Source organism: Hippocampus guttulatus, chromosome 4 (genome assembly GCF_054856545.1).
Source record: "Hippocampus guttulatus isolate MCC_2025c chromosome 4, RoL_Hgut_1.0, whole genome shotgun sequence".
In the NCBI taxonomy this organism is placed as follows: domain Eukaryota; kingdom Metazoa; phylum Chordata; class Actinopteri; order Syngnathiformes; family Syngnathidae; genus Hippocampus; species Hippocampus guttulatus.
The window spans coordinates 4,643,842-4,669,973 of NC_141264.1; the positions used below are offsets into that span (position 1 = coordinate 4,643,842).

A 26,132-nucleotide genomic window follows, 5' to 3' on the forward strand; every position below is an offset into this window, starting at 1 on the left:
GTGAGTGCGCATGGTTGTTCGTCTCTGTGTGCCCTGCGATTGGCTGGTGACCGGTTCAGGGTGTCCCCCGCCTACTGCCCGTAGATGGCTGGGATAGGCTCCAGCACCCCCCACGACCCTAGTGAGGATAAAGCGGTTCGGAAGATGAATGAATGAATGAGTTCTTTGAAGGAATTTGAAGAGAGGGGGTCGCCCACACTTGAGGACAATAGCTGATTCATATTTACTCTTGAAGCTCTATCGATTAAAAAAAATGAGTGGTTTATCATACCACTGTATGTCTGCTAGAACATGCAATAAAAGTGTATTGATCAAAAGGAGATGAAAAGGTAACCAACATAATTCTTGCATTTTGTTGCCTCCATTGTGAAAACATCATCTACGACATCATTTCTAATACTATTCTGCGTCAAAAGTACATTGGGAGAGTGTTGTGGTCAAATCACGTGATTTCAAAATTGCAAACTCCCCCTTCATCGATTTTTCATTCCGTATGAATGACACGAGTCACGTTACAGCACAGTCACGTGTGCCACGATGCTGCCAGTGCAGCTCCATTTTACGTGACAACGCACGTCACAAGAGGCCTTCAAGAATTGCATTCGATAGACTCAGCACCACCTAGCGTTGTGAATCCACTCGTCTTGCAGTGGTCACCACGGGAACTCTCACACTCAAGTAGCCTCTGCATTTCGTTTGGCGAAGGCTGTTAATTGGTCGACTGCAACGTCCGTTATGGTTTGCCGTCCAAAGAGCCTTTTTGATTGGTCAGAGGAGAGCCAATGGCGCTAGCACTACTGCTATTGGTTGGAAAACTAGGTTAGTGGTCCGACAGGCATGACGGTGAAGAGAAACTGGGTCACCGATTGAAAATCGTTTATGTCACAGTTCTTTGACTTTCTACAACACATTACCCAGCGGTCTTCAATGGATAGTCAAATCGTAATGTAAGTATTACATGTAAATCAACATGCGCACTGTCTCTGTTGTATATCGGAGACTTCTGCCTCTCCGGTGTTCATCCATGATGATGTATGTCGTCGATGTTTTCCCAGCGTTGGGAAGAGGGACAGATTAGCTTGCTGGCCAATTCTTGACATTTAGCGTTCTGCGGCTCGTGGCCAAATGGCGTTATTAGTCTATTGAACTAAATGTTGTAGTGGTGAAATGAATGGGAAACCACCCATGGGTTAATGTTGCGTAAATACAGCTAATCGAATCTTTAAAGGAAGCTCTGGAATTTTAAACCTCTGCCTGTGCGTGTTTCTAAAATATGTCCAGTGCTAACGACCAGGTGAACGATGCTGCCTAAAAGCTAAGACGTTAGCTATGTAAACAGGCCTCGGTGAGCAACTAGTGCACTTTTTCTTCGAGAGCATCCTCTCTGTTCTGAAAACTTCAAGACCCTATGTACTATTTCCGTAAAGCACGCGGCGAGGTGTGGTAGCAGCCCACCCTTAGCCCCGAAATGCTTCCATACGTCAGGCTCATATTTGGTCATGAAAATTGTTACAGTTTTGGTTGGCACTGGTTGTCAAAATGGGACGCCAGCACACACCGTGTTCACTATTGTGTGGGCTTCGAATGGGACTCACGATTCGACATTTATGCTTTAGTGTTAAGCTTGTACTTGTCCACTTGAAGTCGGCATGATGAGTTTTCTTGTCAGATTTTGGCTCATGCACATTATGAATTCATGATTTAAAGCAAATTCTCAGAAGCAGTCAAAAAAAACCCAAGAGCCTGATAAGTTTTGTTTTCATTTTGTAGCTTATTTGATGAATATTTTGTTTAAGAGCAAAGAGGTCTGTTGTGAACTTCAGACTTGTATTTTTGCTCATATCCAGATAGCAACCTCCTTTGTCATTAGTGTTGCCACGAAGGCATCATGATAAGAGCAATGTTCCTGTGACTCAGCAGTGGAGTACCGTGGTAATTGTGATTTTGTTTTTCTTCTCCATGTTAATGTTGACCCCTCACAGTCACTAACGGTGTGCAAAAAATTCACAAATCGTGGTGTCCAACTTGCACTATTAAAGCTTTCACAAAATGAAAGCTTCACTATTTACATAGCAACAAGCTCATTTTTTTGAGATCCTTTGTGGTAATTTGTCCTAAAATCTGCATATTTTTAATTTGAATTGTAAAAATATCCACTGCACAAAGTTTGTGCTGCTTGAAACTCGCAAGCTACACCTTTGGAATCACAGTATTATACTTTTCTGTCATGACTACTGGCACAACTATATTTGTGAGCACAACGCAGATTGCAGTTGAACTTGGATCACATTCAAGTTTGCGGTAACAGTGACACAGCACCTGAGATATCAACCTGGTCCAAAAATTGTGTCTTGTTTAAGTTATGACATTTTTTAAATTAAATGTCGATTAGATGTATTTAGGGGGACAAATGGACTTGAACATCGAAACGTGTACTACCATAAAACAAAACAAAACAGTTTTTAAAGAGATTTCTGGCATGAGAACAAGATGTGACAAGATCATTATAACTATAAACATGTAACGAGCTCACATTGAAGAAAATAAATATACCTGTATACATATTTGTTGTAGTTTATTAACATATGGAAATAGTTGGCTGGGATGTAAATGCTGTGCCGCATCATATTGAGATCATTTTTTTTATATTTTTATTTCGCTACATAAGAGGGTCAGTATGTTAACAACAGCAGTTTTTGATGTGACTGAAGGCTGATTGTTTTGTTGAACAACTTTTATGGTCCATAATATACAATATCATTGAAAAAAAATAGACGATACCCCACACTGATGCATCATGTACCGGAACCAGTATTGTACTGTGAATTTTCCATCCATCCATTTTGTAAACCGCTTATCCTCATAAGCGTCGCGGGCGTGCTGGAGCCTATCCCAGCTCTCTTCTGTCAGCAGGCGAGGTACACCCTGAATTGGTTGCCAGCCAAACGCAGGGCACACATAGCTGAACAACCATTCACACTCACACCTAGGGACCATTTAGAGTGTTCAATCAGCCTGCCATGCATGTTTTTGGAACGTGAGAGGAAACCATAGTACCCGGAGAAAACCTACGTAGGCACAGGGAGAACATGCAAACTTCACACAGGAAGGCTGGAGCTGAAATCGAACCCTGCACCTCTGCACTGTGAGGTCTGTTTCCTCCAAAATATGAAAATTGCAAAAGTAATACTTTTTAAGAATAATAGACACATCTTTACTAACTACAGACCAACATCTCTTTTGCCTCAATTTAAAAAAAATCATGAGAAACATTTTCATCTTCACCTTGAAAAGTTTCTGGATAAGCATCAACTAAGAAATGAAAGTCAGTACGGTTTCAGAATTCAAAGAGCTACTGCAATGGTAATAATTGAGGCAATAGAAGACATTACAAATGCACTTCATTTTAAAAATGTTGTTGGTGTTTTTGTTGATTTATAAAAAAGCTTTTGACACAATTAATCATTCAGTCATGTTAAAAAGCTAGAAAATTATGGAATTCGGAGTGTTGCTGGACGATGGTTAAGTTACTTAAAGCAGGGGTCCCCAACCTTTTTTGCCCCACGGATCGGTTTATGTCAGACAATCTTTTCAGGGACCGGCATTTAAGGTGTGATGGAAATAATACAACAAAATAATATGGTATGAGCTGCATGAAAACTGTGGTGTTTTCGAAATATAATAATAAACACAAGGAGCGTCTAATCTGGCCGCAACACTCTGATCTCTATGGTAATGTTTAATGCCTTCAAAATACGATACAACGCAAAATCAAAGTGCATGAAAATGACGACTCACCACAGCCCCGAGCTTGATTTTCTGCAACCAGATGGCCGCATCTCGGGGAAATAGGAGACAATGACACCTCAAGTGTGTGGTTTATGTCCAGTGTACTTCGTAATTTTGTTTTAGTTGCCGTTGCTGCAGAAAACCCCCGCCTCACACAGGTAGGATGTCGGAAATAGCAACACTGCCATTGTGGCGATCTCAGAGTATTCAGCCATAACTTTAATCCAGTTGTCTCGAACGTACTTTTAAGGCCGTCGTCATTTGCGATCTCCAGCAGTTTTTTTTACTCATTTTGCGAGCTCCGGCGTTTTGTTTTTAGCGTAATCGGTCACGTGACGGAGAAGTGTGGTTTGACGTGAGTCAAGCGTGACACAGACGGATGTAACGGAGAATAACGGAGGTAATTTTTCAAAATAAAACATCTTTTGTATCCCGAAATAAATAAAACGGAATTAAGGCAAGTTCTTTCTGTGCGGCCCGGTACCGGTCCGCGGACCGGCGGTTGGGGACCTGTGATTTAAAGGATAGGGTGCAAAGTAAAAATGGGGCAGTATATAGTTAATATATACATTCAAATGTAATATATATACTGTATATATATTTTAAAATTTCTTGTAGGATCCGCGCTGGGGCCAAAATTTTTAATTTGTACAAAGCGGGGGTTTTCTGCAGCAACGGCGACTAAAACACAATTAAGAAGTAGACTGGACATAAACCAAACACTTGAGGTATCATTGTCTCCTATTACCCCGAGATGGGACCGTCTGATTGCAGAAAATCAAGCTCGGGGTTGTGGTGAGTCGTCATTTTCATGCACTTTGAATTTGCATTGTAACGTATTTTGAAGGCATTAAACATTACCATAGAGATCAGAGTGTTGCGGCCAGATTAGACGCTCCTTGTGTTTATTATTATATTTCGAAAACACCACAGTTTTCATGCAGCTCATACCATATTATTTTGTTGTATTATTTCCGCTACACCTTAAATGCCGGTCCCTGAAAAGATTGTCTGACATAACCCGGTCCGTGGGGCAAAAAAGGTTGGGGACCCCTGTGCTAGAATATGTCCTTGGATAGCGCCTGTACCTACCATACTTTGTAGCTGTATGTACACAGTATTTTTTTCTTTTCTTTTCGTTTTGAAATATATTTTATGTCAGGGTTGTCCAATACGTCGATCGCGATGTAGCTCGTAGAATCGTCCCAAGTCTATGGCGAAGGGCGTAGAGTGGAAAACCCCCCAACCCAAATCATTTGTGTGCGTTATTAATACGATATACAGTGTGTGTGTATATATATATATATATATATATATATATATATATATATATATATATACATACACACACACAGACACATTTCCACACACACAATATTAATAACATGCACATTATTCTTGAATTCTTTTTGTTGCTGACAAATTACTGCTACACTTCAGCACATTTGTCAGTAATTAGGAATGCACGATCACTATCGGACCGATAATTATCAACCCAATGTTGGGGAAACATGACATCACTTGTATCCGACTGATATCAGTAAATTAGGCCGATATCGAAAGCCACCTCAAATACACAAAGGTTGGTCTGGTTACTTTCACTTTAAGGGTCCAAGCATCTGCTGCATGAATGTGTAATGAGCCATTTGTCAACACAGCTTTATTTCCACTCGGGCTCAAGGCCAGTGATTCCCAACCTTTAAGTTCGAAAAATCGCATGGCACACCACCAAACAAAATTGTCACTAATAGAGGATACATATAGCATGTCAATTTCATACTTTTTGACATTTAATTTTGTGTTTTTTGTTATTGTAAAGTGTCCTTGGGTGTCTTGAAAGGCGCTTATAAATAAAATGTATTATTATTATTATCATTATTATCTAATAGAAGATCATTTCTTTGTTGTTTCTGGAACTATAAGTTGCTAGCATAGGTAGAGTTACAAACATACATTATTTGCGCACCAATGAAGTGAAATTAGATCATTTCTGGTTGGGAATCGCTGCTCTAGGCTGCAGCCAAATATCACGATGTGGTGACTGAAAAATGTCTAATAGCACTAACATTTCTGTTTTCATGCTTTTATTTAAAAACATGTGTGCAATGTGCGTTTTTGAAATGTAAATAATTTTGTGAGTTATTTAACTTGGAGGTAGAAAATAGCAAAACAAGCAACTGTATGTTGTCGCTAACCACTTTTTTATATCATCCCCCTACTCTGCTAAATTAGGTAGAAGCAGGACTGAACTATCTTATGTTCAAGAACAGATATATTTGGAGTATACAAAAAAAAAACATGTCAGTATCGGTGGAAAAAACTGTTTTTGTGCATCCCTATCAGTAATACAGTCAAAATTAGATTTACTGTGTGTACCCATACATTTTATCCTTTTTTAAATTTCAGGTTGAGGGCTACTGTGCTCTTCGTAAATAATAAAATGAAATAAAACTTAATCTGGAGCTCTGGCTGCAATATTTCAATTATGGTGTGCACCAAACAAGTGGACCAGTTTTGCGACATCACCATTCGATTTTAAAAGCCCATTGTTAAGGTGCTTCTTCATATCGTTTTCTTCCTGTATTACCAGTATCATTTGGAGTTACTCATTCTCTGAAGCGTGGTGAGACCATATTAATGACTTTGTTCCTTGTGTTTCTGTGCTGTGTGAGTAATGCCCATTTTATCTTTTTCTACTAGATGTTAAATGCAGTTGACTTTACACAGATCAAATTGGCTGAATCAAATTCGTGAATATTTTGCATTTCATGTAAAATTGGTCTTTGATTGTAATGTTAGAATTTGCCAATTTTGTCATTGATTGGAATAAAACACGACGGCAAACAAAATCTCGTCCACTCCAGGGACTTTCTGTGATGTCATCGTTATTAATACCGTCAGGTATATACTTGACACAAATTTCAGCATTCTAGCATTCCAGCTATATGGAATGTTACGATGTATTTGAAATGAAACAATCAAGATGTGCGTTAAGTTCAGCCTCTGAGCTTTAATTTGAGAGTATTTACATCAAACTCAGTTGAACGCTGTTGGAATTGCAACGCACCCTCCATGAGCCTCCACCCTGTTCAGGGATCAAAAGTCATCGGACGAAGTAACAGAACCATAAAACTGATTTCCACTTTTTAATACTTAGTTCCAAATGTTTTGCAATCAAGTACAGCCTGAAGTCTCAAACCCATGGACATGATGTCAACCGAGCAGTGATTGCTGGCTTTCGTCTCTTGTGATACTCTGGCAGCACCTCTGCTGCAGCCATCTTCAGTTCTTGCTTGTTCTTTGAGCATTTCTTAGAAATTTTGCCGACACCTTATGCAGCATATATGCAGTTCCATATATGCTTATATCTATATTTTATATTGCATTCTGTACTGTGTACAGTTCTTTTTTCTGAAACATTCATTTTGTGCAAGCAATACAGTACTTTGTTTTTTCTTTTCTAGCCCCCCCAATTTCAATTCTGCTGCTGTAGATTGCAAATTTCCCCAGCGTGGGACGAATACAAATAAAGGCTTATCTTACAGAAATTGAAATACAGGTTCAATCCGATTCTGGTCGGTTTATTGACTTGGACATTGCACAACATTCTCCTTCTTTGCATTTAAAAGCTTATTGGTTGCCTTTGCAGCATGCTTTGGATCATTGTCCATCTGCATTGTCACATGAAGCATTGTGACCTCAGAAACATTTGGCTGTGTACGTGTGGATCGTAGTAACCGTACATGCCCACACCATTAGGCTAGCACCACAATTTCTCTGATGAGGTGGTATGGTTTGGACTTGAGCAGTTCCTTCCTTACTCCATACTTTCCTCTTGCTGTCATTCTGGTACAAGTTGATCTTTTCCTCATTTGTCCATAAAATGTTCCAGAACAGCGCAGGCTCTTTTAGGTGTTTCTTGGCAAAGTATAATCTGGCCTGGTTTACACCTCTCGGTAAAACCTCTGTATTTCCTCTGAAGTCGTGGAATTGTTAATTTACAGATTCACCCATCTCCCGGAGAGTGTTCTTGATCTGGCCATCTGTTGTGAAGGGTGTTTTCTTGACAAGGGAAAGGATTTGTTTGTCACATACAGGACCACATTTGTTTTCCATGGTCTTCCAGGTGTTTTGGCATTGCTGAGCTCACTCGTGTATGTTTTTTTTACATTTTTTAAACAATGTTCCAAACAGCTGATTTTGCCAAACCAAATGTTTCTCATGGGTTTGTTTTGATTTTTCATCCTAATGATTGCTTGTTTTTCTTATAGTGACAGTTCTATGGACTTCATATTGAGAGATGATATTACCAGATGCCGAATGAATATACCACACTTGAAATGAACTCGAGGCCTTTTATCTGCTCCTTCTAAGTGAAATAATCAGCGAATGACAGCTGAGTGGCCACTTGTCCAATTACTTTTAAATTAATATTACAAAATACAAATTGCAAAGTTCTTTAAGTGAAGAACACAAGGAATTTAGTTAAACAATAATACAAGGAGCATAGATATATGTTAGCTTCATTTCTTGTGCAGTTGTTTTTCAAGAGCACAAGGGCTGAGTTCAAACGAAACATCACCCCCCCCCCCCCCAAAAAAAAAGACAGTTGGAAGAGGATGTCAACAAGGACAAAGAGAATAACTGGGATCACAGTAACCATTTTGAATTACCCTTATGCTGGACGTAATGCTTGTTAGATTTTGACCACAAGCGTTCACTATTTCACCCGGTTGAGAGAACAGTCGGTAATGTAGTGAGGCTTGAGGTTCCACTGTAATCTGTTCCAATACCTTTGCTCACTTAAAGTGTCTGGCTTCAAACAAAAGATACTCTGAATCCCAAATTTTTAGTGTACAACAGAAACAAAGGAATTGACCGTACCGTTTCATTCACCGTTTTATTTTTGGAGGGGACTGTATAACCAGTTGAAAGCTTTTGTAATAGATTTGATTACAAAATAAGTAATAAAAATGCATGATTCGTGCTGATGCCATATCAGGATAATATCAATGTCGGCCAATACTCAGGGCTGCAATATTGGTATCATATTGGAAATAAAAAAATGGTTTCAGGACATCCTTAATTTACATTTGTGTGCCGCCATCCTTCTTAAAACTGTTAAATGAATTAACTAATCCGTTCCATAAGTGCATTTAATGGTTAAATTGTGAAATCCGTTTTAACCATTTGTTTTACATCTGACGGTCATGTTTTAGTTGATCTAAGGTGGGAAGGTGTGCATGTGCGTGCGTGAATGTTTTTTTTTTTTTTTTCATGAATAGGCTGATGACAGGTTCTCCGAATGGGTGTAAACTACTGCAATACGGAAATGAAACTGAATGGCTTGTTGACTCACTGACTTTAGGAAAGAATAGATTTGGAATGGAAATTGAGGCCAGCTGGTTTAAGCCCATTGAGCCCTGCTGACCCAGTTTTTACTCCAGCACGAGTTCTTTTCAGTGGCACAGTGGTTTTCTTCTTCCTGGCTAGATCTTTGTCTTAGTAAGCCTCCAACCAGGCTCTTTTAACTCCCAATGTGATGCTTTTTATTTCAATATCACTTTTTTATTTCACCTATTTAAACATTCAGGTCACCATACCCTCAAACATGAACTCTGCTGTCATGTAATTCTGAGAGTGGAGATCTCAAAAGTCAAAATCAAAACTCAGGACTGTATTTTGAAAAACTAATTACATTTGGACATTCAATATACTATATGCACCTCTTTTCTGAATCGCTTAACCTCAATATTAATATACATCTAATCTTCTAGGCCAGCAGTCTCCAACCTTTTTTGCCCCACGGACCGGTTTAATGTCAGACAATATTTTCAGGGACAGGCCTTTAAGGTGTTACGGATAAATACAACATAATAATATGATATGAACTGCATGAAAACTGTGGTATTTTCGAAACATAATAAACACGAATAATGATACAAGGAACATCCTATCTGGCCGCAACACTCTCTGGTTGCCATGGTAATGGTTAAACGTGCCTTCAAAATAAGCTACACCGCACATATAAAGTGTATGAAAAATAGGACTCACCATCTCCGCATAGTATGCAGAGTGGGCTTGGTGCGTGGGAATCTCCCGTTGAGATAAATCCGTATTTTAAGTAGGAAATCCTGATACTGTCTATTAAATGTTGCCTTGTTTTTCTTGGAAGTCGTAGGCTCCTCTTCTGTCTCTAGCTGGGCCTTTTCCCTTTTCCAAAGACATTTGTTTTTTTACTCATTTTGGTAGCCCCTGGGTTTCATTTTAGCGGTAACCCATCACGTGACCGAGAAGCGCTCCTTGACCTGCGTCAAAAGTGACACACTGTAGATCAGTGGTCCCCAAACTTTTTCCTGTGAGGGCCACATAACTTTTCGCTTCTCTGATGGGGAGGCCGGGTCAGTTTGTAACAGCAAAAGTGTGACTGCAAGAGTACCTCGACGTAAAAATGTATTGTTTCCCAGAAACCCACACAAAATCAAATAACTTTTTTTGATACACTCGCAGTATTAAAGACATCTTTCTTCTCGGGACACACCACCTCCGCGACAGCATTCATGCATTTTTTGACAAACTCTACTTACCACTGCTTGCTATCAGTTGAGCAAACCGAAAGCTAGCCCGAACAGATGGCTGGTTCAGCTGAGCTTGGCGTACAAATGTATTTTGCTGAGCTAACGTTCCTCTTTTTAGCGTTGACAGTTCGTCTGCTCTCATTTGCCCATGCAAAAAAAATCGTACTTGTTGTCGTGACGGGATTCATAGTGTCTCCGCAGATTGTATTCTTTGAATACCGCCACCGACAGATGAGACAGACAATCTTTTCTTTGCATTGAAAAAAAAAATCGTTTCTCCATTTTGGGTTAAATTCCCTGTATTCCGAATAATTTTTTTTCTCTTACCTCACCTTTTCGCCATGATTACGTTCTCTTTGAGAGGGACGGGTTTAGGATTTTTTTTGTCTGGGGTTGCCAGATAACGGCACAGACCGCAGAAGGATGGAACAAATGTCACGTTATATGTGTTTATGAAATTGTTACTAGCTAATAGTTAATCATGAAAATAGTTCATAACTAAGGAATATTTTATTGCAAAAGCCAAATTTTATGATAAAATACAAATATACATAGATGAAAAATAAATCAAAAGACTCTGGTATTGTTCAGGGGGGCCGGACCAAATGTGGAGGCGGGCAGGATCCGGCCCGCGGGCCGTAGTTTGGTGACCACCGCTGTAGATGGATGTAACAGAGAATCTGGTAAATTTTTAAAATAAAATATTTTCAGATTCCAAAATAAATAAAATGGAAGTAATGTAAGTTCTTTATTCTTTCTGTGCGGCCCAGTACCAAATGACCCACGGACCGGTATCGGTCCGTGGCCCGGGGGTTGGGGACCACTGTTCTAGGCCACTCCTCCAGGTTGACGTACGCAATGCTGCAACATTTCATGTTTAGCATTATTTTCTAGTAATTTCCTCTCCAGACACTTATTAAATTGCATACTATTTTGGTATTCATGGATGGATATTCTCCACTTGAATACAGTTCCAGTGAGACCTCTATGAAGCGTACTCCATCACCCAAGCACTTAATTCGGTTTTTCATGATGAATAACATTAATTTAACTAAGCAAGTAGCATGGTGTATCTGTCTTTACCTCTGATATTTACTCCTTGTAATCCCTTTATGAAGACGATACTTCTAAGAAACCCACGTGTTTAGCAGGCAGTAAGTAGTCAAAGCTCGTTGATGCACTTTTAACTGCTGCCATGTTTCGTCTCGACCTGCCAAGTACCAGCAACATAAGCAGCCCAACGAACCTTTTTGGGATGGTCAATGCTGTTGAATTAAAGGAAAAACTTAAAAATCTGTGATTCTCAGTTTTGTTATTGTTTGTGTTTTGCTGAGGCTCATAATTGCAAACTGTTTCTCTTGTGTAGTTTGAAGGTATAGCCAGCATGCTGTAAGGGTATTTTTTTAATACATATGAATAAGTACTGGTTTGTTGGTGTTAGTTTATTCTTTGCCAAAGCAGTAGCATTCGTTATTTACACTCAGCCACCTCGTTATTAATTTTCATTGACAATTAAATTTATATATGCACCGTAGGTCTGTCATGAAGGATGACTATACTGTATACATAATTCACTTCCTCATATTGTTGTTGAGTCTGCCAACTAGTGGCAGCGGTTGGGCCGAAGATTGGTGCAGTGAAAGCATTTCTATGTCAAATCAAGCTTTTCTTGGCAACCTTATATGCATTTTGCTACAGCTGACAAAGACATTAGGTATGATAGTCGAAAAATGACACGATAGAGTCTCTCGTCATCACAGTACATATCGTCATATCGCCCAGCTCTCGTTTCCACTGATTCTTGGTTGATTTTTGGAAGATGACCAAATGTTGACCACAACTAAAAGGCACTGTGTTTCTCCTGCTGACTTCAATCTGGCATTTTGGTCAAGATATTTTATGCAAAGAATAAGCCAAGTAAAGATAAGCCATACTGGTAGAAAAGCCAAAGCTGGTCAAAATGTGGACACACACAGGTAAGTGTAATGGGGCTTTAACTTGTATGGAACTTTAAGTACAGTGGTACCTCTACTTATGAAATTAATTAGTTCTGGAGGAAATTTCTTCACTAGAAAATTTTGTTCGTCGAGACACGTTTTCCATGTCAATGCCCTAATCCGTTCCAAGCACCCCCCTCCCCAAATATTCTGACATAAATGTTTTCTAAAGCATTAAAATGCATCAAAATATGTAACAAATAGAGTTGTGCAAAATGTAAATAAGAGTAAAAAAATAAAAATGACGATCATTTAACTTTTCACTGCATCCTCATCGTTTTTTTGCCGTCTTTAGTTTATGTTCTCTCAGTGCTGGTTTTTGCCTGGCGTTTTGTAACTAACTGATCCAAGGACGTTTGCTTTTGTTGGCTTTTAACAATCCTTCGAGAAAATGTCCAAGGCATAGTGAGCGATCGCCTGACTGGTGAACACGTTTTCTGGGTGATTCACATCTACGTAAAACTATCAGAACGCCTGATGGCCCGAAGGACGAATGACAAGGACGCTGCATAGACACATATCTATTTATCTTTCTACACACACAGACACATATGGTAGAGGTCCCTCTTCGCCAATGGGGGGCCAGTAAGATAATAATCTAATAATAATAATACATTTTTTTTATAAACGCCTTTCATGATGCTAGGTAGTAGCCAATGGCACAGCAGCTATAAGTATGTTGCATTTAGGAAACTCGGAGCTGCGAGTAGCAGCCCATACTGTATTTTTACCTTTCGTATCTAGAAATTTCTTTCGTAACTAGAGGCCATATTTTCCTATTGAGGCGTTTTGTAACTTGAAAATTTCGTATGAAGAGACATTTGTAAGTAGAGGTACCACTATATCTTGAACTCGAAAATCACCGTCTGTTGATTCTACATTATTTTGAAATTAGAAGTGTCTATTTTTTTGTTTTGATTTATCTCTCACTGATCTTCTCATCTCTTTCCAGAGTTATGCTGGCTTCACCTGGTACCTAGGGATCAGATCAGATTGGGAGCACATTACCTACCTACCAGACATCATACAAGATTTAAGCCATCTGCACTGATCTGCGTACTACTCGGCCAGTCAAGGAGGCCTGTTCCTGTTTCTTATCCAGATAATTCAAGTAGCTCTTTCCCCATTATGTAAGTTTTGCACTCTCATGTTAAAAACAGTTCATGGAGCATCAGTTATCTTAATTTTCCGTTGTGTCCATGTTTGTATTTAGGACTGAGCAATTACGGAACCCCCGCCCTCCCAATCATTTTGATTGATATTTAGTTTATCATTATTAAAAAGGTTATTTGTTGATTTCAAAATCGTTATGTGTTCAACTACCAAAACTCAGTATAGATAAGGAAGAGTCTATTGCCTTTCTGTATATCTTTCTCCAGCGATTGTGTTTGAATATTGGTTATTTGAACGAGTATCACCCTTGGAAGTTGGTTGGATTTATCATTGAATTTAGTATTAGTACAGGCCATCTTTCTCAAAGGATGTCTTGCATTTTAATATACAATGTCAGTGATAATTTTACAGTTTGAGTCCCAGGGACTCGCTGATCAGAAAAGTATGAGTCCCATTTTGCATTTAGAGAGTCCCAAATTTCGAATTCTGAAATGGTCTACTTATTCAATTGCATATAATAATAACACAAACAACAACAATATACATTGATAATAGGTTTATTTCTTATAAAAAAATGCTGCAAAAATTTTATAATTCAGGCATACAACATTTGCTGAGAAATAGGTTCTTTCATCCCATGGTTCAGTCTTTGAGTTCATAAATTCTCCTCTCTTTACTCTGCTTCCAATGATGCAAGGCTTCCTCAAAGTCAACTTATCATCGCAAAAAACTATCCAACTTTAGCTGCTTCCTCTGTGATATCTGCGCAGTAAACTTTCACAACACTTGTTTTAACATTACACAACTTGGCAATCGTCTGCTTCCCGCGAGGTGACTAATCTCGTCTCGCGAGAACGAAAATCTCGTCACGCGAGATTGCTTAACGCGAGACCAAAACAACAATGGCGGCGATGGTCAAACTGCGACCGTTGCTGGAAAAAAAGATTTACCGTGGTTTTTTTTTTGTTCTGTTTTGTTTTGACTGAGAAATTTCCTTGCGTCCCAAAAACGCACATTATTTGGAACGGTGCGTCGAAAATTATGCGTCTAGGATGCGGGACGCAGAGGTAACGATATGGCTGCAATGTGTTTAATTATTTTTGTTGTGCGTTTGGTTTTACAGTCAAGTCCAACTGACATGTCATTAAACAGCTCAAAGAATGCTTGTTTTTCTTCGATTATACTTTTATCATTTGTGAGAAGCCAAAATCAAAATCATGACTAGATTCCGATTAATTACCAACCCTTTTTTGTATACCTACTGTATATTCTGGTGGTAGTTTTTGAACATACTAATTCAATCCAATGCCTTTTACTACTCGGGGTATCAATGTAAGTGTAATGTAGGATGCAGGTAGAGCGGGGGTTTTCCTGCGTTCAAAATTGTGTGGGAAATGACGAGGGAAATAAGACGGATTAGAATGATTGGGGGGCTGATGAGTGATTTCACATGTAAATTCAAAGTAAGGAAGTTCGCTGTGCGAAGCGCAGTGTACAGTAACTTTCATGGTGGCCGACTGTAGATGCATGTTTGTGGGTGCTCCTGGTTGTTACTGTTTTTGTACTATTTCCTTACTTGTTTATACACTGTCGATTGCCCAAACATTTGTAACTTATCTCGTGAACGGCGCTGGATACATGTTTTGACTGCCTTTCGTTCCTCACATAGCAGACTAGACGGCAGTGAGACCAGCGTACGTGCAGAAAATGGATTTCACTATGTTTTGTGCATCAGAGATCATGCAGAGGAGATTACAATTTACTGGAAATGGCTATGTCAATCCAAAAATGTCAGTTAATTACGCATCATATAAGACTCTTTTAACTTAAGCTCTAATTTAGGAGCGGAATGATTTTACTGTAAAATGTCAATATTTCTCGTCAAAGTAATAGCAACATGAGTAGCTGTAAAAACTCATGCAAATATGAATAAAAATAACACGAATTCCTCTAAATGATATACATGTGTACATGCACTTATTTCATACGCTTAAGTTGTTTAACTTTTAGATGGACTCCTTTCATAGGTGTCAAACTCAGGTCCTGGAGGGCCGCTGTCCTGCATGTTTTCCAAGTCTCCCTGTTGCAACACACCTGATTCAAATGATCAGATCATCAGCAAGCTCTGCGGAAGCCTGATATTGAACCTGTTCATTTGAATCAGGTGTGTTGCAGCAGGGAGACTTGGAAAACATGCAGGACAGTAGTGATGGGTCCATGAGGCCTCATGAGGCGTGTCGACACAATGACACACTGTGTTGATACTGTACTGATACTGTGTCGCTGACCACTGCCACCTGCTGGACCTTCAAAATCCCTGCAGCCAACCCACTTGACAGACTGAACAAACTGATTTGATGATGACGTGTATACAATGCACTACCTCACTCTACCCACAATAGCCACAAGCGCCATTGTTTGTTGTTGTTTATGCTGTTTATATTGTTTATATTGTCTATACTGTTCAGATTACATGTCTTTTTTATACAGGGTAGCTGCTATCCTTTCTTAGCTGTGTGTGTTTAATGCACAGCATGTTTGCATGCATGTATGCACTGAGGATTGAGAGGAAGAAATTTCATCTATGCTGCATGTCATACATAAAGCATATTTGACAATAAAGATGACATTGACCCGTGACAATATCATTCACATCCATGCATTCATATTGTATCATTCAATGTGTTCCAATAATGTGAAAATCATGTGAATGAGGATGCTTGTGGGCTTTGTCTTCACAAATTTTGATTTAGAAAAATAAGATGCTCCAGTGTTTTAAATTTCAGTCTGTTGCATTTAATGCATGCGATTTCCCCTGTTGTGGAGAACACACACACACAATGGAATAAGACATGTCAAAAATCCGAGAGGCACTTGGAGAGACAAGGAGATTTTAATAAATACCTTATTCTCCAAAAGGAGATCAAAATGGCTCTACACGGCGGACAATTTGTATTTGTCCGGAAGCTGCTCCATAATATGCACGTACTGTAGCAACGTCACTCGAGTGAAGCGCGTCTCAGCAGTCAATAGTCTGCTGCTCTCTGCTGTGAGCGCGAGCACGTACTCGCGGCGCCGACCCAACCCACGCCACATATTAAGCTTTGAACTACGACAACAGCTAAACCAGCCTAGCCGATGTAATGATGGTCAGCAGACAAGGTTTACGTTTTATGTGACTTTTAATAGCAACGTGGCAGAGTCATCAAACATGCGGTGTGCTCACTCGCAGTCACTTTCTGGAACTCCCCCTTATAGGCGGGACCTCTCAATCAACTGGAGTATGACGTACAGTACAAACGTTCATAAAGCACTTCTCATATAATAATAGCCTATTATATGACAGCCGACATGACGCTCGAAGTCAGACGGACACATTTTTTCTGATAATCAGCATGTTTTCCGTATTGCCCAAACATATATTTTTATTCGAGCGAGGGTGAGGTCTGGCTTGTTTCGGCAATCTGCATCGTGTCGCCAGACGCACTTCCTTAGGATACACTGTGCGGACTTTTGCTGCGTCAACCCCCCCTGCACTGAGTCGACGCCCCCTGGACTAAGTGGCGCAGCTTGGACTGTGCCAAGCAGCCGATGCAGTCTAAACTGCACAGGTGCAGTTCACGTGTCAATTAGCAGCCTGGACTGTGTCAATGCAGCCGATGTGTCAATTAGCAGCCCGGACTGTGTCAACGCAGCCGATGCAGTCTAAACTGCGCCGGTGCAGTTCACGTGTCAATCACGTGACGTAATGAAGCAGCACATGCACCGACACGTGGTTTGCTCTGTGAGCCCGGCGCATGCGTCAACGCATCGGTGTCGCTGGACCCATCACTACAGGACAGCGACCCTCCAGGACCTGAGTGTGACACCTATGCTTATGTGGTCATTTGATTTTTATAGATATAAATGTACTTTTTTGTGTTAATTAGTGAAAAAAATATTTTACCATCCCATTGTATGATCTGAGTAAGAGTCTATGACCTGACTTTCAGATAGCAAGGTATTGACGTGACCCCACTGAAAGTTTTGATGAGGTGCCCGATTTTTATTTTTTTCTTAAGTCTACGGTAACTTAGCACTTGCTTGAAACTTGAACGCTATGACTTGAGACTCGCTTGTGATTGCACATATGTGACTTACTCCCACCTCTGGTGGGTACAACGGTTTATTGTATCTTTTGCCATCCAGCGGTAGAGTGTTTCATTTTTCTGCCTGTCACTCTCTGCAGCTTGCATTGACAGGTAGACGATATATGACATTTCTAATGAATTAAACATTTAAATAATACTACAATAACAACAATATTAATATTTAATAAAAATAAATGAGACTACTTAATGTGTTCATTCTTTCACTTTTTAACCAACTAGACAGAACATAACTGAATTTCCAGAGAGTCCAAATCTATTGAACCGAACTGGAAACAGTGACCACAAACCCGAGACACAAACTGAGCCATGGACTTGATGATCCGTTCGAACCCTAATGCGGAGCTTTGTTACAGTGAGATGTTTATTTATGTTCACAGCTGAGGCCTCAAGAGTGGATGGAAGGAGATGATTTTAACACAGAGGCTGTGATGAACATCTGTGGTGAGTGTGTTTTAATAGAGACACTACACTACCTGGCTGTGGTTCCTGGTTTACCATGTATTAGTTGGGCAATATTTCTCATTCACACCAACTAAAATTTAAAAAAAATTGCAAAAGAAATAAAAAGGTCTGTTTTAAAACCATACATAAGCTTTTAAGGTTCATTTTAAAGGTATTCATTTGTGCTTGGCCTATTTGATGACGGCCATATTGTGTGGAATTAGTTCAAGCAGACTGTTTGTTTCTGCGATTTATATGACAATCAGTCTACGTTTTATGACCAGTTTATGCAAAAGTTTCAGAAATTCCAAAGGGTCCACATAGAGGTTGACTGATTGACTTTTTTAAAATTCGATTTGACTTTTTATTGATTAATCAATCAGTCAACCTTTATGTGGACCCCATTGATTGATGGAGATTGAAATGATGAAGTCAGGTTTGCACTGATTATTATTTAAATAATTACCCACCAATTTATTAACAACAACAAAAAAACCTCCTAATGTTAGTGTTAAGCATGTTGGTAACTGGAATGTTGCATCTGATGGTTTTATCCTTTTGATTGAGCTTACTTTGAGAATCTCAGACTGCTAAAAAACACAGACCACACCTTTGTGAGCATGTTTTTATTTGAGCAGACGAATGGCCAGTGCCTCCTGTAGTTTTCGTTTCTGAGGGCAATAACTGCCACATAAAATTGCACAATGTGGCATATCTGTCCACTAAATTCCCTGAAGACTAAAGTTTTGGCGGATTCCATCACAACAAAATATATATTGAACATAAGGAGTTTTAATGTGTACTGATTTTAATAACACTCTCAACTCTCTTGCCACATAAAGGATTGTGCTCTTTTCTGACAGATGACCTGATGGCAGACCAAAGGATGGACATCTCCTCTACAATGACCGACTTCATGTCTCCCAGCTCTACCGACCTCATCTCCAGCTCGATCAGCACTCCTGGCATGGACTACACCCGGAAAAGGAAGGGCAGCACCACAGAATATCAGTAAGTAAATAAGGAACAAGACAGACAGAAAGCTTAAAGAAGAAACGGAAGTGTATGTACACGTGTAGTATATACGTACCGTCGGACTATACACCTTATTTCCTGTATCATAGTTGTCGTAACAATAAATGACAAGTTCTAGATGTTTTTTTTTCCCTGATGGATTTTTGTAAAAAAAAAAAAAAAAGAAAAAAAAAAGCATTTAGCATAAGCATTTGCATCATAAACGTGTGAAGAAAATTGTTGGTCATTAACATTAATACTTGCACAATATAAACTGACCAAATAATTTGTGTCTCTTTACAGAATCGATGGCTTCTCATTTGAGTAAGTTCAAACGTTCAACAATCACAAAACATTAATAATTTCATTGGATTCTTAAAAACTGGTACATTAACTGAACTGAGTGAAAAAATGTTTGTACCAAACTTTCTTCCTGCTTAGTTGCATTTGTTTGAATGTCCTGAAAACCAGTATTGTCTTTCTTCCTCATTAGTGATATGGACTCAGACAAAGATAAACTGGGAAGGTAAGGTGCCACCATTGCGTAACATTTCTGGAAAAATAATTACACTTAAAATGCATTGGAATCGATGTCTTGTGATGTGGCAGTATAGTCAACGTATCAGTTGCTTAGCCTACAGCAGGTCAATGTGTAGCCGGCTCACGTACCATATTTCTTCTTAGAGTACATTGACCAGGGTTGTTTATTTACTCAAGTGCACAGAGATGTTTCTGTTGGGTGGAGGTGTGTTTGTACAAGATGCTGTCTCCACATGACATTAGATTGTTTTCACGACTGTTCGGGCAATTTACCTCCTGATGACATGCGATTTTCCTAATCTTTATTTATATGGTGAAAGTTGTCATCGAAGAGGTCAAGTGAGCTCTTCAATTTGTTTCTGAATGAGCGTTTCTATGACCTGAGCCAATTTCATATTGTAGCTCCTATTTTTACTGAGGAATAAAAATAAAAGAGAAAAAAAAAGTAACTTTCCATCTAAATGTGCTTTATTTGTTTGACAGACAATGCTCGTGGCTTTGATTGCATCTATTTTGGCAAATACGGTATATCTACCTCAAACAGGACAAATATTATGCATTATTATTTCTTCAATCTGTTCCAGCTGAAGACATAGGCAGAATAAAGTTATTTAATTGTGCTTTTGATCAATTATTTTGAAGAGGTATATGGTGAGGAAATTTTTATTAGGTTGTAGTAGGGCTGTACCATTTCAGGAAAAGATTGAATTCTGCCTTTAATGACAGAAATTGTGATTGGATTTGTGTTTTATTTATTTATTTTTCCTAAATCAGGCTTCAGTGTAATATTCACTATGTACATTAAACTTGGATCATATCATCAAAAAATTCAAAGCAATTACCGGTACTCGTATAAATTAAGCACAATAGAGAGTCCTTTTTTAGGTTTCTGAAACTGATTCACCAAAGCAAGAACTACTGCTTGCTGTCCTACATACAGGTGTATGAATAGGTAGTTATGTGTAATACTGTATGTGAAAATACAGTATATGCTGTTTTTAACCAATTTCTTTTACCTTTTAACCTGTTCATTGTACATAAATGTTAGATCGTATGTACCCGATTTGACCATACGGGTGCCGATTTCGATCAAAAAACAGTAAATAACAAAATTGGACTGTCTGGAAGTATGTTGCACAATATTGAAAGCTGTTACAAAACCTCTTCAAATAGATGGTGTCACATTTTAATTTGGCAAAGAACCTAAAGTTTCCCACCGTAAATATTTTCCTTTTTTTCAGTGACCAACCAGGCCGCATAAAGAATGCCAGGTATCTTCAGTTTTTTTCTTTCTCTGTAGAGTTGCGCTTTCCTTTTCTGCCCATATAGTATATATTGTTATTTTGCATGATTGGAGCCAGTGTTTGTACAGCTTTTAAAATGTGTTAGTGTAAAGCTGAAACTAAGATAAACAGGTAATTATGGTCGTGTAAAATTTCGTCTGATATTCAATTAGTTGTCAATTGATCGATTCATTGTTGCACCTCTTTTACGGCGTGATGGATGAGAAGGATTGTGTGAATTATGTCTCCAGTTTGTCTTCTGTTGAACAGGTAATGCACAGAATGCGTCTACACTGAAATGTCATCTTTGCCTCTTCACAGAGAGGCTCACAGCCAAATTGAGAAGCGTCGAAGGGACAAGATGAACAGCTTTATTGATGAGCTGGCGTCACTGGTGCCCACATGTAATGCCATGTCCCGTAAACTAGACAAGCTGACAGTTCTTCGCATGGCTGTTCAGCACATGAAGACACTCAGAGGTTAGAATGGACTACACCACTCTACTGATTGTTGTACAACGTAGCTGCCATAATTTGCCGTTAACACTATGCACAATATATTTACAAGCAATAAATTCTTGTTTGTCAAGACAAACCCGATAGAGAGCCTTTCAATAATGGATGTTTTAATATAGGTTGTTATTATTATGATTATTATTCATTTTAAATCAATTTCTGGATGATGTGTGATGCCAAAAGTGTTTAGTGTTTTAGTCAGAATAAATACCCAAGAGAGCAATTTTTGATGAACCTTTTTTCTCCTCGTTGCTTGTCAGCTTTCACATTGCTGTGACTATTAGTGTTAGTTAGATTGCAGCCAAGTATCAAAACTAAAATTAGTTGGCCAGGGAGAGAAATGATATTGAATAAAAACATTCCAAAATTGTCAAACATCCTGAGGTTCTGTTAAACCTCTTCAGGGGACGCTGCAAACCCGTTTTCTTGTAATCGTGTAAGAAAACTTTTTTCGCAGATCCCAGTGCGTCTAACCTTGCCTTCAAACTGAACTCTCGCAGTATTTGTGAGTTCACAAAACCCCCTGAATCCATTTTGTCCCGAGCCCGCCGATTTGCATCAAGCCGTACCACCCAATCACAAAGCAACAGTTGTGTTTGGGGGCACGATATACGACTGTGACGAAAACAACCCAAAGTGGCGATAACGGTGGACGAATGCACGGCCGCGTCAATTAGTTAATAACACCCTTTACCCTCACATTTCTATTGCAAAAATGACAACTATCACTGAATGCCATGATGGAATCCATGCCAATCATCAAGGTAACAGGACTCAGCTAGTCAAAACAAGGCACAAGCGATTGTGCGCGATTGCTCAAAACAAAAGTTTGGTAGGTTTTCCCAATTTGCCGCATTTCCCAATTAGCGTGAAGTATTGGGCCAAATTTCCAGCTTTTCTCAAGCCGATAACATTGGAGCAGTCCCAGATTGACGATGTGGAGAACTCCTTTGAGTGACTCGCATATAAATCTGGCTCTTGCCAGGTTATGAGTCCGCAAAGTTTGAAAATAATGATAATGTTGACGATAATGATTAAAAATTATGATAATTTAATAATTATTTCTAGAGAAACAATAGGGACCTTGCAGCGGTCGCTTCTCTGACCCTAATTATTTATTCTGCTTTGTAATAACTGTTTACTGTTGCATGCAGGAGCAGCAAATCCATATACAGAGGCCAACTACAAGCCTTCCTTCCTTTCTGATGATGAGCTGAAACATTTAATACTAAGGGTGAGTGCGACACAGTGAAGGAACTTTTTATATGTGGCTGCGTGAATGTTTGCGGATGCACAGTGAAGGGTGGGGACCGTGTAGAATTTGATGGTAGGCATGAGCTGATTACCGCTTTGATGGTTTTCCGTGGTTTTACAAAGTCAATGGTTCAACAATATCTCAAATTGTCAGTCACTGCTAATGCGCTATTATCTTTTTTGATGGGACTGCTAAGCAGTGCTAGATCCGAACAGCTACTTGCAGAGATCGCAAAATAGGCCTCTTTGAGGTTAATGATGAGAGGACAGTAAGCACCGTATTTTCCGCACTAAAAGGCGCACCTAAAAGCCTTGCATTTTATTAAAACCTCACAACGCGCCTTAAAACCCCATGCGCCTTGTATATGGTCGTTACGATAATATTTCGACCCCAAAATGGCTCCTTGCTCGAGACATGCTGACAACGCAGAGTTCAAACTTAAGGCGATCGGTTACGCACTTGAACACGGAAATAGAGCAGCGCAAGAGAGTTCAACGTTAACGAGTCAATGTTATAACTTGCTGTTGGTTTAGTGACCTGTGTCGCTGCTTTAATAAATAGGTTTTACTGACATCTGATCGTTCTGTTGGTGTTTACTTGAGCGTAGCTACATCTAGTGGATGCATTGTAGATTACGTCTTATAAGCGGTGCTCCCAATGTATGAAAAAAATTACAAAATAGGCCATTCATTGAAGGTGCGCCTCATAATCCAGTGTGCCTTTTAGTGTGGAAAATACGGTAATTTCTTTTGTCCTCTGCTGAATAAAGTTTAAAGTCCTCATCAAATTTCCTCTGTGTAAATGTTGTATCAAATGAACTGCATTGTAAGAATCCAATTTCTGCCCTATTTTTAATTGTTTCAACATCACATACCATATTGTAGTGTATAGGTTATCGCTGGATCACCATTGTAATCTTCCTTTCTCCAATACTTGTTTGAATTGGACATGCTAATGTTGAAACTTCATTATTCTTCCATTTATACTGTATCACGCAGTACACCAACAGATCAGATTACACAGTTACACAGTATGAAAATATTGTTTTAATTTACGAACTGCCCATCCACCTTTGTCTTGGTTTGGTTTTAGTTGTAATGTGGCATATTGAATTCTTGGTCATTTACTTACACATGTACATCGAGACGCACACTTATCCCATCTAAGAAATTCAGACAAAAATAGAAAAACAAACAAGAACCAAAATAGCCTGCAATCAGTAGTCCACGTGAAGGAGTAATTTGTCTTATGCCATCAAAAATATTGATCCTTAAAGGGAGGTGAAAGTTTTCTTGGTTAAAAAAGCCTGTTTGTTGTTCTCATCTTTTTAAGCACCGTATCCTGAACTGTTTCCAAAATCTAAATATTTATTTTCATGAATTATCTGTTTCATAATGCAGGCTGCTGATGGCTTCCTGTTTGTGGTTGGATGTGATCGAGGAAAGATTCTTTTTGTTTCGGAATCGGTTTACAAGATTCTAAACTACAGCCAGGTATGCACTGAGTGTGTGCACGATACCATATTAAAAAAAACTTGTGATGTTGTAAAGCTCCTCATATATCTTACCTACCTGTAGAAATACAAAATCATTTAACTTGATTGGTCGTGTTTGGCATTCTACCATGCTTAGTAGTGTGGGTATATAGCTATTCAATAGAGCTACAGTAACACATTATAAGACACGAAGTGTGAATCGAAGTATTGACCAAGTGCCACAAATGACATTTTTGTGTTTCTTTCTGCTTTCCAGAATGACCTCATAGGTCAGAGTCTCTTTGACTACTTACATCCCAAGGACATCGCCAAGGTCAAAGAACAGCTGTCTTCTTCGGATACAGCCCCCCGTGAAAGGCTCATAGATGCTAAAAGTAAGTCAATATCCGCTCACTACGTTTTGAGGAACCTCTCAATTGTTCTCTGTGTGTGTGTGTGTGTGTGTGTGTGTGTGTGTGTGTGTGTGTGTGTGTGTGTGTGTGTGTGTGTGTGTGTGTGTGAGTGCGCGCGTGCGTGTGTATATGTATGTATATAAAATAAAAAGTGAAAGTATGTCTCAGCTTCTCTCCTGATACAGCTACTATAGCCCATGCGGTCTACTTAGCTGTTATAAGTTGTCTCTCTTCCCCAACATTTATTATTGAGTGTAAATGCCAAAAGGTTAGTTTATAGCTTAATTATGTTTGGGTACATTTATTTCCCAATGTGTGATATTGCCACGGTTTGTGTTTCATATTGGCTCGTGCGCAAACCAATACTGATGAGCCTCATGTGACAGGTTTGTGTTGTGTAATGAAATGAATGCAGTCATTGATGTAACATGGTTCATGTTCAACAGAGAGGACCAAAAGCACCAGCACCATGCTTCATATCATGGCATCAAAACAGAATACAATCCCCTTCTAATGGGATATCAATTATTGATTCTCTTGCATATTTTTTATACATGCGGAAGGCCATTTCACTCTTCACATAATTTTCATTATTCATGGCAAGACTCCGTCCTTATTCTGCATGAATAGCTTAGGTTTGTATTGGTTAGGCCAGCAAAACTTGAGTTTTGAAGCACATTGAACATTATGTCATCATTGCGTTGTCTCACTATCTTTGACTAGTTGATTCATTAAGGCAGCCTAATTGTAGGACATTCACCCTTTAAGAATAGATCAGGTTGATTTGGAGAACCTTCTCCACGGCATTGTGTTTCGGTACAGTTTATGGTGAAATAAGCAACGTAGAATATTTGGAGTACCCTAGTATTGAAAAAGGTTTTAATGCTAAGGTTAACACGATTCATTTTCACAATTCTCAAAATTTACACACTTAATTTTGATTGCAATGGTATAAAAAAAAGTTGAATGCTCATCTAACCTTTAGTTTGTTTTTTGTAGCTGGTCTTCCGGTGAAGACGGACATCACGCCTGGGCCATCTAGACTTTGCTCTGGTGCCAGACGGTCATTTTTCTGTCGGATGAAGTGCAACAGGCCGTCTGTCAAAGTCGAGGATAAAGACTTTCCCTCAACCTGCTCAAAGAAAAAAGGTACTGTGTTACAAACAATTTTATCTCGTCATTATTCTGCCCTGGGATACAGTTTCCATTTCTTATCATCATCTAGATTTACACTAATTTTAGCTGGCACTTTATAAAAGCTCTTGCTGTCTTTGTTCCCCTTTCTATTTTTAAAAGGCCACATCCTTGTTGGAACCAGGACTCACACTTCACTTACCCCACAGCATTACACAACAAAGGAAGTCGGCCTCCTTAAGTGCATATGTATTTAATGGAAAAAAAATAGAAACACAAAAGAAATGTAGTGCAGAATGGTACATGGAAAACAATATTATAAAATTTGATCTACTCTGGTGTTCCCATTCCCTGGTTAATTTTAATCTAACGTGCAATATTTGAAACAGATGTGACGGCGCATCGTTGACTGGGCCTTCCCTTGCACCCACCAGT

General features: G+C 39.1%; 1 protein-coding gene across 2 annotated transcripts in view; it reads left to right on the forward strand.

The window, feature by feature from the left end:
* Nucleotides 1-815: 815 nt before the first annotated feature.
* bmal1a (basic helix-loop-helix ARNT like 1a) overlaps nt 816-26,132 on the forward strand; it is a 37,516-nt gene continuing 12,199 nt past the window's right edge. For both annotated transcript variants that reach the window (XM_086108846.1, XM_086108847.1), the window contains exons 1-12: nt 816-947; nt 13,317-13,494; nt 18,006-18,069; nt 18,933-19,080; nt 19,387-19,407; nt 19,577-19,609; nt 20,865-20,894; nt 21,228-21,385; nt 22,576-22,655; nt 24,077-24,169; nt 24,428-24,545; nt 25,563-25,712. In XM_086108846.1, coding sequence (XP_085964972.1) covers nt 18,024-18,069; nt 18,933-19,080; nt 19,387-19,407; nt 19,577-19,609; nt 20,865-20,894; nt 21,228-21,385; nt 22,576-22,655; nt 24,077-24,169; nt 24,428-24,545; nt 25,563-25,712 — 877 coding nt within the window. In that variant the 5' untranslated portion in view covers nt 816-947; nt 13,317-13,494; nt 18,006-18,023. The remainder of the gene's footprint in view (nt 948-13,316; nt 13,495-18,005; nt 18,070-18,932; nt 19,081-19,386; nt 19,408-19,576; nt 19,610-20,864; nt 20,895-21,227; nt 21,386-22,575; nt 22,656-24,076; nt 24,170-24,427; nt 24,546-25,562; nt 25,713-26,132) is intronic.